This window comes from Globicephala melas, chromosome 10 (assembly GCF_963455315.2).
Source record: "Globicephala melas chromosome 10, mGloMel1.2, whole genome shotgun sequence".
In the NCBI taxonomy this organism is placed as follows: domain Eukaryota; kingdom Metazoa; phylum Chordata; class Mammalia; order Artiodactyla; family Delphinidae; genus Globicephala; species Globicephala melas.
The window spans coordinates 81,006,001-81,026,444 of record NC_083323.1 but is presented as its reverse complement, the minus strand read 5'-3'; the positions used below and the strand labels follow the sequence as shown (position 1 = coordinate 81,026,444).

General features: G+C 38.4%; 1 protein-coding gene across 3 annotated transcripts in view; it reads right to left on the bottom strand.

Moving 5' to 3' along the window:
- Positions 1-20,444, bottom strand: part of ITPR2 (inositol 1,4,5-trisphosphate receptor type 2) — a 527,210-nt gene that overhangs the window by 309,971 nt on the left and 196,795 nt on the right. For all 3 annotated transcript variants that reach the window (XM_030830533.3, XM_030830536.3, XM_060305847.2), the window contains 2 exons: positions 8,281-8,474; positions 4,610-4,739 (listed from right to left, as the gene is read on the bottom strand). In XM_030830533.3, the coding sequence (XP_030686393.1) occupies positions 4,610-4,739; positions 8,281-8,474 (324 nt within the window). The remainder of the gene's footprint in view (positions 1-4,609; positions 4,740-8,280; positions 8,475-20,444) is intronic.

Below are 20,444 nucleotides of genomic sequence, written 5' to 3'. Positions count from 1 at the left end.
TCTTTTAACCTAAGCTTACTTCTATAAATCCGTCCCTTCTTCTTCTGGGACAGGGTATTTGATTTTTTTTTTTTTTTAATGTGAACCAATCATGATTCTTCACTCATCCCCAACAATAACATTTTGAAAATATCTACGATAAGTACACAATTTATTTCTTACCTCCAAAAGTATGAAAAGAAAACAGAGCAAGACATAAAAAGGCAAAAAGAATTCTTCCCAGAATGCTACCTCTAATGAATACAACCAATTTAAGAGATCAGGTAAATCAGAGAGAACTGGTTTTCTGGGGATGCCCCTAGACTTTCCCTCCCACACTTTTACTGACACTTAGAGCTCCTGTTTCCAGAAGTCTGGCTTCTGAAAGCCAATAATTCTTATGCTAGTGTCAATGCAACTGCCAGCAAGACTTTCTGGTTCTGCCCTAACATTCCTGGAAATAGCCCTTTGGAGTTCTACAGTTCTGGGAAGCATAAAAAAACCAACACTGTTGCAAATGTTCCAAGGAGACTTCTAGCTCAGGACAGCTTAACCCCTTCCATAGAGGCATGCTGCCTTTGGATGGTACCGATGAGTCGGACAGCAGGACATTTGGTTGAGCATCTACATTAACTACACACTTATAATCATTGACTCATTCCTATCAAATCGATAGATGCACAAAGAAGAGGAGGCTTCCTGATGTTATCACAGTGGTTGTGGTTAAAAGAAAGTATCATATCTGTGTACAAATCCTGCCCCAGCAAAAGAATTCTGTTAACTGGCTAATTCTTCAATACAACCTAGTTTCCAACTTGCCATGACTGGCCTGATCTATCCAGAAAAATGGTAATTTAATATACCTTAGGTTTCATAAGGTACTTTCCAGAGTCACAAAATTGTTACAATAAATTTTATGCTCTATGTCATTATGCTCCCACACTCACAGATAGAGTGGCTTCATTCTTACACATTTTAAATGTGAAAAACTGAAATATACTACCAATTTACAACCATGCAAGGAAATAGAGAATGAACGCATGCATACACACACACAATAAAGCCAACACCCACATCCAGACCATTGTGGGGAATGCCACGTCTTTTTTCTTGAGCGGGGTGATTCCTACAAAATACCTTTCCTCCTGAGAGCAGCATTTCGCACTATTCTTTGATCCAAGTCAAAAAAAGAAAGCCAAAAAACCTTGGATTTTCACCAAAAGCGCATAATGCGTAAAAGATTCAGACTCTGAAACTAAAAGCTGGTTCTTTGAGAAGATAAACAAAATTGATAAACCATTAGCCAGACTCATCAAGAAAAAAAGAGAGAAGGCTCAAATCAATAGAATTACACATGAAAAAGGAGATGTAACAACTGACACTGCAGAAATACAAAGGATCATGAGAGATTACTACAAGCAACTCTATGCCAATAAAATGGACAATCTGGAAAAATGGACAAATTCTTAGAAAAGCACAACCTTCCAAAACTGAACCAGGAAGAAACAGAAAATATAAACAGACCAATCAAAAGCACTGAAATTGAGACTGTAATTAAAAATCTTCCAACAGACAAAAGCCCAGGACCAAATGGCTTCACAGGCGAATTCTATCAAACATTTAGAGAAGAGCTAACACCTATCCTTCTCAAACTCTTCCAAAATATAGCAGAGCGAGGAACACTCCCAGACTCATTCTATGAGGCCACATCACCCTGATACCAAAACCAGACAAAGCTATCACAAAGAAAGAAAACTACAGGCCAATATCACTGATGAACATAGATGCAAAAATCCTCAACAAAATACTAGCAAACAGAATCCAACAGCACATTAAAAGGATCATACACCATGATCAAGCGGGGTTTATCCCAGGGATGCAAGGATCCTTCAATATATGCAAATCAGTCAATGTGATAAACCATACTAACAAACTGAAGGAGAAAAAACATATGATCATCTCTATAGATGCAGAAAAAGCTTTTGACAAAATTCAGCACACATTTATGATAAAAACCCTCCAGAAAGTAGGCATAGAGGGAACTTACCTCAACAAAATAAAGGCCATAGATGACAAACCCACAGCCAACATCGTTCTCAATGGTGAAAAACTGAAACCATTTCCACTAAGATCAGGAACAAGACACGGTTGCCCACTCTCACCACTCTTATTCAACATAGTTTTGGAAGTTTTAGCCACAGCAATCAGAGAAGAAAAAGAAATAAAAGGAGTCCAAATCAGAAAAGAAGAAGAAAAGCTGTCACTATTCACAGATGACATGATACTATACATAGAGAATCCTAAAGATGCTACCAGAAAACTACTAGAGTTAATCAAAGAATTTGGTAAAGTAGCAGGATACAAAATTAATGCACAGAAATCTCTGGCATTCCTATACACTAATGATGAAAAATCTGAAAGAGAAATTTAGGAAACGCTCCCATCTACCATTGCAACAAAAAGAATAAAATACCTAGGAAAAAATCTACCTAAGGAAACAAAAGACCTGTATGCAGAAAACTTTAAGACACTGAAGAAAGAAAGAAATTAAAGATGATACCAACAGATGGAGAGATATACCATGTTCTTGGATTGGAAGAATCAACATTGTGAAAATGACTATAGTACCCAAAGCAATCTATAGATTCAATGCAATCCCTATCAAACTACCACTGGCATTTTTCACAGAACTAAACAAAAAAAGTCACAATTTGTATGGAAACACAAAAGACTCTGAACAGCCAAAGCAATCTTGAGAAAGAAAAACGGAGCTGGAGGAATCAGACTCCCAGATTTCAGACTATACTACAAAGCTACAGTAATCAAGACAATATGGTACTGGCACAAAAACAGAAATATAGATCAGTGGAACAGGATAGAAAGCCCAGAAATAAACCCATGCACATATGGTCAGCTTATCTTTGATAAAGGAGGTAAGAATATACAATGGAGAAAAGACAGCCTCTTCAATAAGTTGTGCTGGGAAAACTGGACAGCTACATGTAAAAGAATGAAATTAGAACACTCCTAACACCATATACAAAAATAAACTCAAAATGGATTAAAGACCTAAATGTAAGACCAGACACTATAAAACTCTTAGAGGAAAACATAGGTAGAACATTCTATGACATAAATCACAGCAAGATCCTTTTTGACCTCCCTCCAGAGAAATGGAAATAAAAACAAAAATAAACAAATGGGAACTAATGAAACTTCAAAGCTTTTGCACAGCAAAGGAAACCATAAACAAGACCAAAAGACAACCCTCAGAATGGGAGAAAATATTTGCAAATGAAGCACCTGACAAAGGATTAATCTCCAAAATGTACAAGCAGCTCATGAAGCTCAATATCAAAAAAACAAATAACCCAATCCAAAAATGGACAGAAGACCTAAATAGACATTTCTCCAAAGAAGATATACAGATTGCCAACAAGCACATGAAAGAATGTTCAACATCATTAATCATTAGAGAAATGCAAATCAAAACTACAATGAGATATCATCTCACACCAGTCAGAACCATCATCAAAAAATCTACAAACAATAAATGCTGGAGAGGGTGTGGAGAAAAGGGGACCCTCTTGCACTGTTGGTGAGAATGTGAATTGGTACAGCCACTATGGAGAACAGTATGGAGGCTCCTTAAAAAACTACATATAGAATTACCCTACAGCCCAGCAATCCCACTACTGGGCATATACCCTGAGAAAACCATACTTCAAAAAGAGTCATGTACCACAGTGTTCATTGCAGCTCTATTTACAATAGCCAGGACATGGAAGCAGCCATAGTGTCCATTGACAGATGAATGGATAAAGAAGATGTGGCACATATATCCAATAGAATATTACTCAGTCATAAAAAGAAATGAAATTGAGCTATTTGTAGTGAGGTGGATGGACCTAGAGTCTGTCATACAGAGTGAAGTAAGTCAGAAAGAGGAAAACAAATACCGTATACTAACACATATATGTGGAATCTAAAAAAAAAAAAAAATGGTCATGAAGAATCTAGGGGTAGGATGGAAATAAAGACGCAGACCTACTAGAGAATGGACTTGAGGACATGGGGAGGGGGAAGGGGAAGTGAGAAAGTGGCATGGACATATATACACTACCAAATGTAAAACCGATAGCTAGTGGGAAGCAGCCGCATAGTACAGGGAGATCAGCTCGGTGCTTTGTGAACACCTAGAGGGGTGGGATAGGGAGGGTGGGAGGGAGGGAGACGCAAGAGGGAGGGGATATGGGGATATATGTATATGTATAGCTGATTCCCTTTTTATAAAACAGAAACTAACACACCATTGTAAAGCAAATATACTCCAACAAAGATGTTAAACAAACAAACAAACAAAAAAGAACACAGTACCTGGACTTCACAGAGTTGTGAAGATTACCAGAAAAACTGCATTCAAAGGACTGAGCACCAGTAGCAGCAAACATCCTCGCTGCCGTTCTAGGCAAGTTATTTAATTTCTATCTCAGTTCCTTCATTTTATTGGTGGAGATTATTTTGACATTTTTGTCTCATAGGAATACTTCTTGTTTTAAAACATAAAAGGAACTTTCAGGTTCTCAGGAAAACACCATCCAAAGAGGAAATATTGTCACAGAGGTGATACCTGATGGCAGCAATGTATCGGGAGAGCCACTGGTAGACGTTTCAGCATTTCCATTGTTCTCCCCAAATTCCTTCTTATATATTGACAGCATATATGAGATCCTATAATCCAGTCTGACACTCAGGATAAACTACAAGAAACATTAAGAACAACATAAGTTTCTTTCATCAGCCTGGTGTTTAAAAATTCATTACAGGACACCAAGAGCCACAGTACTATCAACATGTCACATGAACTAGTTAGAAACTTGATTGGTAAACTCTTATCACTTCTGTTGCTTACATGATAATCAGTCATAACACTAAGAAAAGTGATGCATTTCCATTAGCCAATGTCAGTAAAATCCCTGAACAGTTTTTGGAAAGAAGAAAACCTGACTCTCCATGATTACTCTCAGAATATTCCAAGTAGAGGTATCTCCTGGGTCTGGATGAAGAGGTAACAATGACATAATTTCCCAAGCACTTTGCAGAGTTTTCACCGGCTCTGCAAGGAAAGTACCGGAGCTGTGACCCCCATTCAGGCACAGAAAGGCAATATTTCAGCTGCAATAGTGTGGATTCTGGCTACACCACAATGAATCCTGGATCTAGGCTACAAAAGGACAGCTTAAGTAATAGCATCTAATATACCAGGGATGTGCCTCCTTAGTGCCTGTTTTTCCTTGGGTCTGTGTTTTTGTCCTTGTTCTCCTTAATGGACGTACTGACAGAAACTAAGTGTCAATAAGGTTCCCGTCTGTGCTCGGCACTGAGAAGAATGCAAATGCCTGAAGCCCAGAGTCCTCAAGATGCCAGTGATTGAGTTGGGAAAACAAGATACAGCATTGTTAAAATAATTAGGAAATTAAGGAGGGCTACCTCACGTGGTATAGAATGCAGTGGAGATCAGAGAAGGAAAAAGTGTGTGCCACCGACATGAGTGGAGACGGGAAACAACAGAGAGCTGTACTTATACAGGGTGACCTTCCATCCCAGTTTGCCTGGGAGAGGCCTGGGTTGGCCTTCGCTCCCAGTATAATTATCATCTGTGTCCCCTACACTCTCTTGAGAGACTCTTATTGTTCCAGCAAACAGTAATGGTCAGGCAAGTTCCGAGAAAACTTGGTATTTGGTGGTATCTTCTCCCCCTAGCTCTACCTACGCCGCCATCATATCAGACTCCTCCCCCGCGCCCCCCTCCTGCTGCCCCCTTTCTCTCACTCTCTGTTCCACTCTTCTCAGTCCTGACAGCACAAGCTGGAATGCCTGCAGTTTCTCTCTTGCCTCCGCACATTCATTTCCGTTGTTCACTTTACCTTGAATATTCTTCTCCTCCACCCCATAATTAACCAGCTTTTGAGATATCCTCCAAGGTCCTATTTAAATCCCTTTTGAAATGAAGCTTTCCCTAGCTCCCCAGTCCGAATCAATTTTTCTCCTCTTTGCTCACCCAACACATTATTTACACCTACAGGTCCAAAGTTGAATCAACCTCCCTCCCTCCCTCCCTCCCTCCCTCCCTCCCTCTCTCTCTCTCTCACTCTCGCTCTCTCTCCCTCTCCCTTTTCCCCTTCTCCTCCTCTGCTAGACCTTTATGCTCCTCCTGGGCAGCAACCATGCTCTATGTTAGCTATGTTCCATCAAGTGCAACAAACGTGTTGAGCCAGCTACTGAGGAAGCTGCCAAGGGTACAGAAAAGGTACCGAGGATATAAAACCTGCCTTTGAAGAGCATATAATCCAGGAGGAAAAGTAAACACCAGAGAGACTCCTTTATTAATATGCAGTGAGCACTGTAACACATACTGGCTGAACTGATTCCAGTTAATATGGGAATTTTCAAAGCAGGAGACAGATTGTGGGAGAAGAGGGCTGAGAAAGAGCCAGTGGATTTGGCAGCCCCGAGCAGAGGGTGGGAGCAGAAGCTAGACTGTGGGTGCATAAAAAGAAGGGTGTTTTTTAAACAAACTTATGTAAAGAACAGATTATTAAAACATGAATTAATGAAACCTTTATTAGCTTTTAGGTGAAGATTAGCGTTCAATGAATTATATTTTATAAATAGAGCCAAAATTCAAACTATCATCCTCTACTATATTTGATTATGAAAAAGAATGGAAGGTAGAAGAGAAGGGGGGAAAGGGAAGAATAAAAAGAAAGTCAGAGAAAGAGAGTTGAGAAAGAGCTGAAGACAGATAGAGGGGGAGAATAAGAGAGAAATAAAAAGACTAAAAGAAATACAAGAAATGATGGGGAAAAGAAAGGAAGAGCCTGAGAGGAGGAAGAGATGGCAGAAAGCAGGAAACTTGCTTAAGGAACGTGGCTACAAAGAAATTCTTGAAGGGAAGTTCTAAGAAAGAAACATTCAGGAGCAGCACATGGGAACACAGACACAGCCCGTCAGACTCAGACACGGAGGCACAAAAATCAGAGCAAGAACAGAGGTTCAAGAAGAAATACATAAAGAACCCAAAGAGGCAGCAAAAGCAAGTCAGCGCTAGCCTGCCCTGCCACAGTATCTCCATCTCATCGTTTTTTAGCTGTTAGGGACTGTTTTGTAAATGCTGCTTTTCTGAACTGTCATTGGGCTAAAACGAGGACACGTATTTCAGAGGCTCTCCCATGAGGAGAAGGAGGCTAAGCTGGAGGCCCATTACCCACAGGTCAGGTGCTCAACACCTTCCACAGGTTAAGAACAGGACAACTGAGTGATTTCTCCGGGTCACGAACACAGGGTTGGGAGGGCTGCCAATATTTCTCAGGATTCGGCCTTTGGAACTCCTGGAGGAACTGTGAAATCTTTTATGATTATAAATCTAATTACTTTAAATAAAAATGTACAGACCCTTCCAGGACTACTAACCCACTTCTGGTAGCTCAGTCTACATTAAATGATGATGAAAGACTTAGTAAACTGTTTCCAGAATTTTAATAGATCCTCAAAAACTCCAGACTCCATTCTTCGAATCTGGAATAAATGCTATAATTAAAGGATCATAAAACTACTTTCCAAACTTAAAAAAAAAGGCTAAGAATTCCTAGCTACAGTAATGGGGAATTTATCCACTAAACCACTGGTCATGAAATAGTAATTTACCCCCTTGAAATTCATAGAGATAGGTATTAGACTAGGTTAATTTTAAAATATATATATTATTCCTAGCCTCTTAGAAACGAAATCAAGAGAGATAGTCACTTACATAAAATACTAAAAACAATTATTAACATTTTTGTCAACAAAAATAAAATTTTATTTGAGTTTCTTACTACGATAAATCTGTATACGTAGAATCATATGTCTAATTCAATTAAAAATAGAAAAACAGTTGGAATTCAATCTTAACTTTGCCTACTCTGAAATCCTTCTTAAATAAAGGTAAAATTTAATCAGGGTCAATGCTAAACGAGAAAATACACATGAAAGAAGTTATGTCAACCTCAAAGCGCTCCACATTTGTTAGGTACCATCATTAATATATTATATTTAGTGAGAATTCACACATGTAATTAATATGTTAAATAGTGTCAGTGTGAGATTTCTTACCAGGCTTATCATTCATGTAAAAGACATAAAATTAGATCAATACCACTTCAGAATATTTACACAATGATCTGGAACAAAATGTGTAAGAAGTTAAACCAATAGGCACAGTTAGGTGTTTTGTCACTTCCCTTCCATTAGGCCCTGTACCTGTAAAATCTCAATAATCTTCAGCTTGGTGTCCATGACAGTGACATCCTCGTGCTCGGCGGGGCTCCCCTGCTTGCTGGGATGCAGGCTGGGCTGGATGTCAGGCACACTCATGGGGAAGATGGAACCTCTGCTGAGCACCATCTGGGTCATCAATTCTCCCACCCCATGGATGGTTCTCATGACATTGTTTCCTGGCACGAGAAAAGTCCTTAAGTCAACACACACGCCACCTCGGGAGACAGCTGTTATATCCAGTTGGCCACAACCAGACTGAAAATGTGGCAGGAAGAGTACTAAGGATGGGAATGAATAGCCTTGCTCCAGCTATTTCCTTGCAGATAAAGTTAAAGTAGTGCAGACACATTTCAAAATGACAGATTTTAGAATTGAAAGTTTACTTTTCTCAGAAAGTGCTTTCAAATGACACACTGCAGGTGAGCTGTCGGTAGCTCTAACAATATCCTAATCAGGTCCTTCTAGAGCACAGTAAGTCCTACCAACTACCGCACCAGTAGGCACTAACTCTTACAATAATGAGGAAGAAAGGTTATCAATCTCTACAATAAAGGGCATTGCAAGTGAGGATACAAAGACTATATGAAAACATTTAAATTAGTGTCCTAACCCTACCCTCAAACCAAGGACTTTTTAGCTTTGCTTTCGTAATGCTTGTGAAAAGAGCTTAGGAGGAGGATTTTTACAGCTTCATTTTAAGAAAAGCTCTTATCTAGAGAGGAAGCACCATTTTATCCATTCCTGCATCAATCTGAATAGAAAATTGTAATTCAAAATCCACAAAAAGCAGCTACGTTTGAGATAATTAGGGAAACAAATTATTGACAAATGATCATTTTCAACGAGGTGTTACTCCTTTTCTGTGTCTTCTCCTGAGTTTGGCTTCTCATTTAATTTGTCCTCCAATAAAACTGCCCACGCACTCATTCCTCACACTGACCACAAGCAGTTGTACCAAAGGATCCTCCTGCCACTGTTATGATTTACCCTCTCCAGCTTAACTGCTGTTTCTCACGTCTAAATCCCTACAACAAGCAACAAGGATTTGCAAGAACAACTGTCTACTTTCTCTTCAGAACAGTGGTCTTTGCTTCGTGGGTGTTCGTGGAACTTTGCCTCAAGCAAAGGCCTAAGAATCTGGCAAAGAATTTTCCTTTCTCCCAGTGTCTCAGGGTGTAAACCAAGAGAAAGGGAAATGGAAATAAGATGGGATGAGATAAAACTTTAAGCTCTAAGCAAAGAGCATAAACTGTGGGAATACCTACAGGATTGAAAGGCAAACAAATAAAGAAAAGGAAAATATGTAAAGGATGACTTCACGGTCCTATGCGCAGACCACAGTTACCATGGAGCCAGTGGTAACCAATATTATTTGTACATTGTGAAAGGTGAAATGCTTTTTAAAATTCATTATCTTATCCATAGATGAAATTAGTATATGTACAAGAGGGTGGTACTGAAATAGTACATTTTTGAGTAGGCAATGAAGGAACATTTTTTCTAGAGTGGCACCTTCCAGGCAGAAATTAATTTGGGTTTTCATTCTGAGAATCTAGGAACTTTTATTACACTGCTGCTTGCATAAGCCAAAAAAAAAGGGATAAGAAAAAAATATATGAAGGATAATTTCCAAGTTTGGACAGGGTTGAGACAAAGGATTTGAGACAGCCCCATTTTCTAACAGAAAAACCTGTAATGAGGCAGAATGCTTCACTGTCTATGGTTCTCATACAATCATAACAGTTGAGTATTTCCGAGTCCCCCCATAGATTGCAGGGATACAATCTGGTTGTTGGCAATAGTTCTGGGTCATCGATGTTCATCCAGTACATTTATCCGAGCCTGGATTCTAGCATGTATATGTGTTAGCCTCCAAGAGATGCTTTCTCACCACCAACACAGAACAGGCTCCTCTGTTATTCTTACACTTGAGTCACACAAAAATCCTTGGCACCCAGTGTCTGCATCTTATTTAGATTTGCATGGAAAATATCATTTAATCTAAATGATTGTTACATACAAAACATTCACTCAGACAATTCTTTCCCCCAAATATAGATCTTGTCACCAAGAAATTAAAATCTAGAGGCCAGAAACATAATAATATATAACACATGTCGTCAATGAAATGGGAGGGTTCATTCCAGTGATACCACATCCTTAGATGCCTGTGGCACGTGGTTGCCACACAACTCGCCTAACATCTCCATATATGGGCAACTCTGAGTTTGCAAATTAAAAGATGCTACATTTTCGGGCTTCCCTGGTGGCGCAGTGGTTGAGAGTCCGCCTGCCGATGCAGGGGACACGGGTTCGTGCCCCGGTCCGGGAAGATCCCACATGCCGCGGAGCGGCTGGGCCCGTGAGCCATGGCCGCTGAGCCTGCGCATCTGGAGCCTGTGCTCCGCAACGGGAGAGGCCACGACAGTGAGAGGCCTGCGTACCGCAAAGAAAAAAAAAAAGATGCTACATTTTCTAGAGTTGCTTGGTGGTGATGAGAAGTGCTTCAATTAGGAACTACTACAGCTTGGAAAACATAAGTCAAACACCACATAAATAACAGACATGCAAGGCTCCTGGTATCCATTTTTCCACAGAAAAATTTCTAATTCTAGACTGCTGAGATAAGTCAAAGGTGATCGGTCTTCAGCAATGCAAAAGAAGAAATCTATTTCTCTTCTCAACCATAATTAGTTAATAGTACTGAAAAGTTTTCAGTGAAAGGGCTACTGTATCATAATATAAATCCTCTGGATAAATTCAGGTTTTCTATGTCTTTTATATTAACTCAACAACTAGAATTTGCATGTATGTATAAAGTATATTGAAATGGTGTGAAAAATGGAGTCATCTTCGTTAGGTAAAAGTACAGAGGAAAGAATTGCTTAGAAACAAAAGCAGATAGACTGTCCAGGTTCTTTCATTATATGATTGTATAGATATTTTTACTAATCCTAATTCCCTCAAGAGAAAAACCCCAAAGTAAGACAAGTACAGTAAATGCATACTAGAAATGGTAACTGGGAACGGGTTGAGCGTTCACTGCTTTATTTCTTTGATGGTTCCAGTGAGCCAAGTTTCCATTACCAATTCCAGAGACGTGAAAAGCAATAAGGAATTTACATAACACTAAAGCTGTGCTGACCGTGATTTAATTCTTCGTTATTCCAAAGTCATTTTACTGCCGGTAATCATACTATAGGCTTCAACAATCATTAAGAGTTATGTGGATTTATAGACAGTATAAGAGATTTAACAGCATCTTACATGATTGACATTTACCTTACTTCCCTTGGTGTTTTATTTAAAGTCATCTTTATCTGTTACCTCTTTCTATTAGAAATACTTTTCTCCTACGAACACATAAGAATAAAAAGGATAATCTGAATTTTCCAGTTGTTTAGATTTCAGATAGACACTTCTGAACTCTTCTAAACATTTATAAGAGATAATAGACATATTTGATAAGAGTTCTGTGAATAACTGTTCACAGCAATTTTCTCGTTTAGTGACTACCAAAGGCACTTCTCAATGCTTTATAGTAATAGAAGCCAAAAAATGGATAACCCCAAAACCATTCTTATTTCCCTTAAACATATTTTTATAGTTGGACTTGGAAAAATGTATCTGCTGTTATTATAATTCATTTGAAACAGAATGATGTTAAACCATAAAGACATGTTTCAGGACATCTTCCTACTTCCCCTCCCTGCTCAGCAGCTCCTTATAAACTTTCACTTGCTGGAAAATGCCTACACTCTCTAGAATTAGAGTAGTTTTTTCTATTTTGAACATTCTCTGGAGCAGTGCTTCCTCCCAGCGGTTAGGGTCTGGGTTATAAAAGGACTTTTCTGATGCAAAAAACCCAAAAACATTAACACAAGATCAAAACCTTAGTTAAGCTAGTGATATAAGCAGAGTAATAGGGAACATGGTATCAACCTGGACTAAAAGAAAGATCAAGATTTAACATCTTAGAAGACAATAAATAACCAGCACTCCCAGTTCAAAGTCAGATCACAGTATTTTGGAGAACTACATATCCAGTCCATGAACTTCTTTTTTTTTTTCCCCCCAATGATATTTTATTTTTTTAATTTATTTTATTGAAATATAGTTGATTTACAATGTTGTGTTAGTTTCTGGTGTACAGCCAAGTGACTCTGTTATACATAAATATACGTATTCTTTTTCATATTCTTTCCCATTATGGTTTATTACAGGATACTGAATATAGTTACCGGTGCTATACAGTAGGACCTTGTTGTTTATCCATTGTATATATAATAGTTTGCATCTACTAATCCCATCCCTCCCCTCCCCTCCCTTCCCCTTGGCAACCACAAATCTGTTCTCTATGTCTGTTAGTCTGTTTCTGTTTCGTAGATAAGTTCGTGTCATATTTTAGATTCTACGTATAAGTGATATCATATGGTATTTGTCTTTCTCTTTCTGACTTACTTCACTTAGTATGATAATCTCTAGGTCCATCCATGTTGATGCAAACAGCATTATTTCATTTTTTTATGGGTGAGTAGTATTCCATTGCATATATGTACCACATCTTCTTTATCCATTCAGGCAAACAGAGTTTTTAATCTATGAGCTGGAGCTGGCGGGAACTTGGTATTCGTCTGCCTGGAGGTCTCTTACCCAGATGGTCGCTTGGCTCACTCCCTCAAAATCCTTTCTGATTTCTGGTTTAATGTCCCCTCCTCAGATCTCTTCCAGCCATCCTCTCTAAAGAAGGATTGCCATCACTCTGGATCCTGCTTTACATTTCAGTCATGGCATTATCACTCTCTCACACCATATTTTATATTTGTTTATGTGGTTATTGTATCCTCCCTCAAAAAAGAACATAAACTCCATGAAGACATGGATTCTATCTAGTTTTTGCTCTATCTCCAACACCAGGAATAGTGCCTGACACGTAGCAGCCATTCCATACATGCTTGTTAGATTACTGCACAAGTAAAAAAAAAGTTGGATCAACAAACCAATTATTAGAAATGATAATTTGGGATTTCCCTGGTGGTGCAGTGGTTAAGAATCCACCTACCAAGGGACTTCCCTGGTGGAGCAGTGATTAAGAATCCACCTGCCAATGCAGGGGACATGGCTTCCATCCCTGGTCCAGGAAGATCCCACATGCCGTGGAGCAACTAAGCCCATGTGCCACCACTACTGAGCCTGTGCATCACAACTACTGAAGCCCGTATGCCTAGAGCCTATGCTCCACAAGAGAAGCCACCACAGTGAGAAGCCTGCACACCACAACGAAGCATAGTCCCCGCTTGCTGCAACTAGAGAAAGCCCGTGCGCAGCAACAAAGACCCAACGCAGCCAAAAATTAATTAATTAATTAAAAAAAAAAAAAAAAGAATCTACCTGCCAATGCAGGGAACACAGGTTCGATACCTGGTCCACGAAGATCCCACATGCCGCGGGGCAACTGAGCCCGTGCACCACAGCTACTGAGCCTGAGTGCTAGAGCCCGGGAGCCACAACTACGGAGCCCACGCACCACAACTAGTGAAGCCCATGTGCCTAGAACCCGTGCTCCACAACAAGAGAAGCCACCGTAATGAGAAGCCCATGCACTGCAACAAAGAGTAGCCCCCGCTCGCCGCAACTAGAGAAAACCCACACACAGCAACGAAGACCCAATGCAGTCAAAAAAATAATAATTATTTTTATAAGGCTTATATAAAAAATTAGATATTAGTACACTAAGGGTAAGTTTCATCAAGGTGAGTTTTTGCTTGTTTTCTTTTATACTTTCTTAATTTTCTAATCTTTTTCTAAAAGCATATATAATTTCATGTTACTTAAAAACGTATTTGTTAAAAAGAAAAACATGTTTAATACAATAGATAACAATAAGATAAGGAAAATCATGGAATCTGACTTTATCAAGGGCATATCACATCCCATGTACTTTGCTAGGCCACATACACTGTTCACAGCAGGTAGGGAGGTGGGGAACCCATCTCATTTTACACGGCCGGAAAGTGGCAGAGCCTCAGATTCAGGTCAACTAATGTCAATGTGCATCTTTTCCCCACACCATGTTGCTTCACTAAAGGCTATCACCTTCCAAGTTTCCAAAGATTGTATACTAGAACTCAGAAACCTACCAAATGCAGAAAGAAAATATCCTAGTTAAAACTGTGTACTGAAAACGTAGAATTACTATTAATCATATCATGAATCTGCTCACATTATTCTCAAGTGATTTTATCCACCAGTTATTATTATATAATGAACCAACACTACTCGTGGCATTATGTTTATATGACACAATTTAATTTTAAGGGCAGCCCCTGTTCAGAAACTATTTATTAGGTAACCAATGTTCATCTGGCTCTTATATTAGGGATATCGAGGATGGGAGGACACAAGAGAAGTAGAGAGTTTATAATAGTGCTAAGAAAACAGAAATCATGTCTCCCCCCCCCCAATTGAAGACCAAATACAAAGCAAATAAGATAGTAATAGTATAGCATGGACGGTATACAAAATTGCTTAGGATGTTTATTTTAATTGGGAAAATTATCTTAGGGTGAGGAGAGTGAAAGGCAGCTTCACTGAAGAGATACAATTTTGAACTAGGCTTTGAATGGTGTAAAGGATTTAGATTACTGTGATCTTTCTCAAATCACTTTGCCATCCGACGCTCAGAACCTTAATCCTAATAAAATAGGTCCCAATTTCTTGTGAGAATAAAATTATATAATGTGTGCAAAAAAAACATGAAGAATGGAAAATACCATATAATTGTATTACCTCAAAATGAAAAATGGAGGACACATGCATGTTTTCACTACAGCCATGAAAAACAGCTCTTCTCTATTTCATTATGTTCTATTATAGTGGTCGCCACCTTAGTAATGAGCCTGTGGTCCATCACATAATCACAGCTCATTACCTCTTACACTATGACATGGTTGACACAAAATATCACCTCTAAAAGGAGAAGTCTTGCAGAGGAATGATTTATAAAGAATACTCAATGGCCAGAGTAGATGATATGACACCTAATTTTCTTCATTCTGAATAAACAATCGTTGAACACAGTATGTTGATAAGCCATTTACAGACTCCAACTTTCCAAGACCTTAGAGACAGAACAGGGCTTCCCTGGTGGTGCAGTGGTTAAGAATCCGCCTGCCGATGCAGGGGACACGGGTTCGAGCCCTGGTCTGGGAAGATCCCAAATGCCATGGAGCAACTAAGCCCATGCGCCACAACTACTGAGTCTGCGCTCTAGAGCCCACAAGCCACAGCTACTGAAACCCACGTGCCTAGAGCCCGTGCTCCACAACAAAGAGAAGCCACTGCGATGAGAAGCCCGCACACCGCAATGAAGAATAGCCCCCATTCACTGCAACTAGGGAAAGCCTGTGCACAGCAGCAAAGACACAACGCAGCCAAAAATAAATAAAAATAAAATAAATACATTTATTAAAAAAAAAGAAACAGAACAAAGCAAAACCTACTAGAAACATGTTACTAAAGTATAGTAATGTTATTAGCCGTCTTTTTCTGAATATCAAGTAGACTGCTTAGAGGGAAATTATTTCCCATCCCACACCCTAAAGAAGTGTTATTCAAAGGATAGATTGAAAAAGCAATTCATACAAAACACTGGTTAAGTCCTACATCTTATTTTGGATTTCATCACTGTCAAATACTGACAAAGTCATTTCAGTATTCCAAACCTCAAGATTTCATTTTAATTTGCCAAACTGATCTTTAATTCTTAACAGCTGGTAATGCAAGCAATAAGTGGACTTACATACTATTTTTATAATTGAGATGTAAATTAAATACAGTGCAATACACAGATCTTAAATGAAAGATTTTAGTAGTTTGGACAAGAAGGACCCATATAAACCACAGGGTATCCAGATATTCAGACATTTCCGTTACCCCAGAAAGCTCTTTTGTGCCCTTTCCCAGTTATTGAGCTCTACATTCCCCCTCACCACCACCACCAAAAACAACCACTCCTCTGATATATCTTACCATAGAGATATAACCTGAATAGTGTACAGTTTCATAGGTATATGATTTTAGTTAACTGATTATGGCCAAAGAGTACTATTAAATCAATCACTGTTAAAGTACAGAAGGGCCTCTAGTTCCTTGCTGATCTGTTGTTGCCTCACCCACATAAGTATTTTTGTCAGTGAGAGGTGAAGTCAGAAAGAGCATGTTTTGCAAATGCAAAGACAACATGAAACAATGAAGGATAACTAATATAGTAAATGATTCCATCAAATCCCAAAACTACATGGACAGGTTGAAAACTAATGGATTAAAATCAATAAAACCAAGAGCTGGTTCTTTGAAAGGGTAAACAAAATTGACCAACCTCTGGCCAGGCTCACCAAGAAGAAAAGAGAGGACCCAAATAAACAAAATAAGAAATGAAAAAGGAGAAATCTCAGTTGACACTGCAGAAATCCAGAAAACCATAAGAGAATACTATGAACAATTAATTATACGCCAACAAATTTGACAACCTAGAAGAAATGGACAACTTTCTAGAAACATACAGCCCATCAAAACTGAATCAAGAAGAAATAGATGATATGAACAGACCGAACACTAGAAGTGAAATAGAATCTGTAATTAAAAAAAAAAAAAAAAAAACTCCCTACAAACAAAACTCTAGGACCAGATGGCTTCACAGGCGAATTCTACCAAACATACAAAGAAGAACTTATACTGAGCCTTCTCAAATTCTTCCAAAAGATTGATGAGGAGGAAAGACTCCCAAAGATATTCTATGAAGCCACCATCACCCTGATACCAAAACCAGACAAAGACACCACCAAAAAAAGAAAATTAAAGGCCAATATCTTTGATGAATATAGATGCAAAAATTCTCAACAAAATATTAGCAAACCGAATCCAGCAATACATAAAAAAGATCATAGACCACGACCAAGTGGGATTCATCCCAAGTTCACAAGGAGGGTTCAATATGTGCAAATCAATCTATGCATTAACAAAAGAAAACCAATGGGTTAAATCCAACAAAGTAAAATCAAAATATAAAATGCCCTGCCATTTAGGTCCAAATAAAACCAACTCAAGTATGTGATGGGAAAATGTGATGTTAACAGAGCACAAACTAGAACTTTCGTTTCATTCAAGTTCAGTAGAAATCAATACTATGTCATCATTACCAAAAACATTCATTTTCATCTGTATTACAAAAGAAAAGTGTTTATTATGAATGAGAAAATGACTTTTCTTGCCATATCAGTGATCAAAAATATTAGAAACATAAGAGGAACTGTTAAAGAAACTGCTGGTGATGACACAGAGAGGAGGAGATATTCAGGTGACATGCCGGCCATCTGCAAACATAGAAAGAACTGATATGTGAAAGTGAGGCTAGATTTCCACATGGCTCCAGGGAACAAAAGTAGGGCTGCTTGTTGGAAGTGAGAGGGAGGTATATTTAGGATAACCTAACAAAAGAGACAATATTTGGAGCTGTTGTAAATAAGAAAGGCCTACCTTTTGCAGCAGTAAAATCTTGGTCACTCAGGTGTTCCAAAAGATCCTAGATGACCATTTGCTACAGGTACTATGAAGATCTGAAGTTCATACAGACGATTTCTACAGTCCCTTTACGTGCTAACATTCTACAAATCTATGATTGGGTTCCAATAAGGTGCCTTAGTAGGTCACTGGTGGATGCTCTTGACCAGAAATTGAGGGAACTGAGGAACCTACCCCAGTGTATTGAGGCATTAGATTCTGAGGGTCAAACAATTGGATGAAATAACTGAGTAGAAAGAAGGTGAGGACAACCTGGTCCTCTTTGGTCATTCTCATTATTTGTGAGGTCATCTAGGTATTGATTCTGTCCTATTAACTCAATTTGGTAATGTCAGTAGCTCTTCCTGGCTGCCAGGAATCATTTACACCACTCCTACAGAACTCCAGAGGTTTTGGAGTCACTTTATAGCTTAGAGAATAAGAATAAACTCCACACTAAACTGTGGAAGGTGCTTCATCCATTGTGTGGCTGATACCTTTGGGAAACCAAAACCCAAAGTACTATAGACAATGCCTTTGTTTCCAACACATCCCAGAGAAATACAGATGAACCTACAGAGTCTTCTGCCTCTACTGAACTGAGTTAAATTAATTACAAAGTATAACAAAAATATTTTTATGTATCATAAATTTATGTGAGAAACCCCTGACTGAGAGAACTAGAAGGCAGTTATAGAGTTGCTTCCTGACTTAGTGTAATATGGAAGTTATGCATGCATCATACCCATTAAATCCTCCTGAAATTTATGAACCTACACAGTTAGCAAGGGAATATTTGAACCATATTATTCTGTTAAGATGGTGCACCAAACCTAAATGCTCACAGACGAATGGATTAAAAAGATGTGGTATATATATATTCAACCAAATACTACTCAGCCATAAAAAAAGAATGAAATAATGCCATTTGCATCAGTGTGGATGGACCTAGAGATTATCGTACTAAGTGAAGTAAGTCAGAAAGAGAAAGACAAATACCATATGATATCACTTACATGTGGAATCTAAAATATAATACAAATGAATTTATTTACAATACTGAAACAGACATAGAAAACAAACTTACGGTTGCCAAAGGGGAAAGCCAGGGTCGGGGGAGGAGGGATAAATTAGGAGTTTGGGATTAGCAGATGCAAACTATTATATATAAAGCCGATGAACAACAAGTTCCTACTGTGTAGAACAAGGAACTAATTATATTCAATATCTACCTGTAATAAACCATCATGGAAAAGAATATAAAAAAGAATATATTACACATATGTGTGTGTGTGTGTATATACACACTTATAACTGAATCACTTTCCTGTACACCAGAAACTAACAAAACACTGTAAATCAGCTATACATCAATTATAAAAAAGAGATGGTGCAGAGATTGTGAAAAGGTATAACATTAATCACTAAAATTGTAGAAACAAAATACCAGGAAGTATTTTAACATGAACTGGCATTTGTCATGTTATCTCCCATTCATTGGAAGTTTTGAAAGCCAGATTAAAAGTTCTTAAGTAATAAAAGAAAAACAATTATAAATCTGAGATGTCATGATCTAGAAAATATCCTTATCATTCAAATACATATTTATATAAAACATGTAGGTTACATACATTCATCAAATATATGTCACTCAGTAAATACTTCTGAAAGCCAAGTATGCATGTTATGTTAGGCATGGTACAAGTCAGCTATGGAAACAGAAACAGAATGCATTTTCATAGCTTTTCTCCCCACTTCTGGCTCTCTCAGTCAATAATTTTGAATCTTTATTATTGAATTTTCTAGGTAGTAATTCTAAGAGTCATGGAGCCCTTCATAAGTCTACTAGGAAAAACAGACATAAAAAATTTCAACACTAACAAAAAAAAGTCACCAACATACATTTGGAATATTAGGGTCTCTAAATATTTTTGTCCTTCAAATGCATGTTTATATAAGGCATGGCACATACATTCATCCTAGTGATAAGCGAGTTATGAAAGTATATATGAAATACAGAAGTAGCTCATAGCAAAGTGTCCTGGAGGATAAAATTGTTTCGTATTACTGGGGCAACAGCAAGAGACAGAACTAGAGACGTCTAATGCAGATTATGAAGACCTGTGGGCTTCTTAGGGAACTGGGTTGTTACTCTCTAAGAGATGATGATAACCAGTAAGAGGTAGAGGATGTGATTCAGAAGGATCCTTATGTGGGAATGTGGAGAAAAAGCCAAAAACAGCGTCAGGGAGAACAGCAGGGAGTGAAAAGGAACATCCAACTTCAAGATATTTAAGCAGTAACAGTTTTAAGACTTGTGTTTCAAACTTTGCTTCTGAGACAATCCCAACAACGGTTCACAAAGGCGAGATTCTTGGCTTAAATTTTTTTTTTGGATCTGACTTGCGAAGTCACCTCAAGTTAAATCAAAACTCTTTAATAAACACCCACTGTTTCATGTTAAACTTCCTTGGGAAACTTGGAAAAAGTAGAAAGCAGAGTCCCTGCAGATGAAGAAGTCATCTGTACAGAAAGTAGTGTAACAGCCGAAAGCACATCCGCGGCAGGGCTGTTGGCTTTTGTGA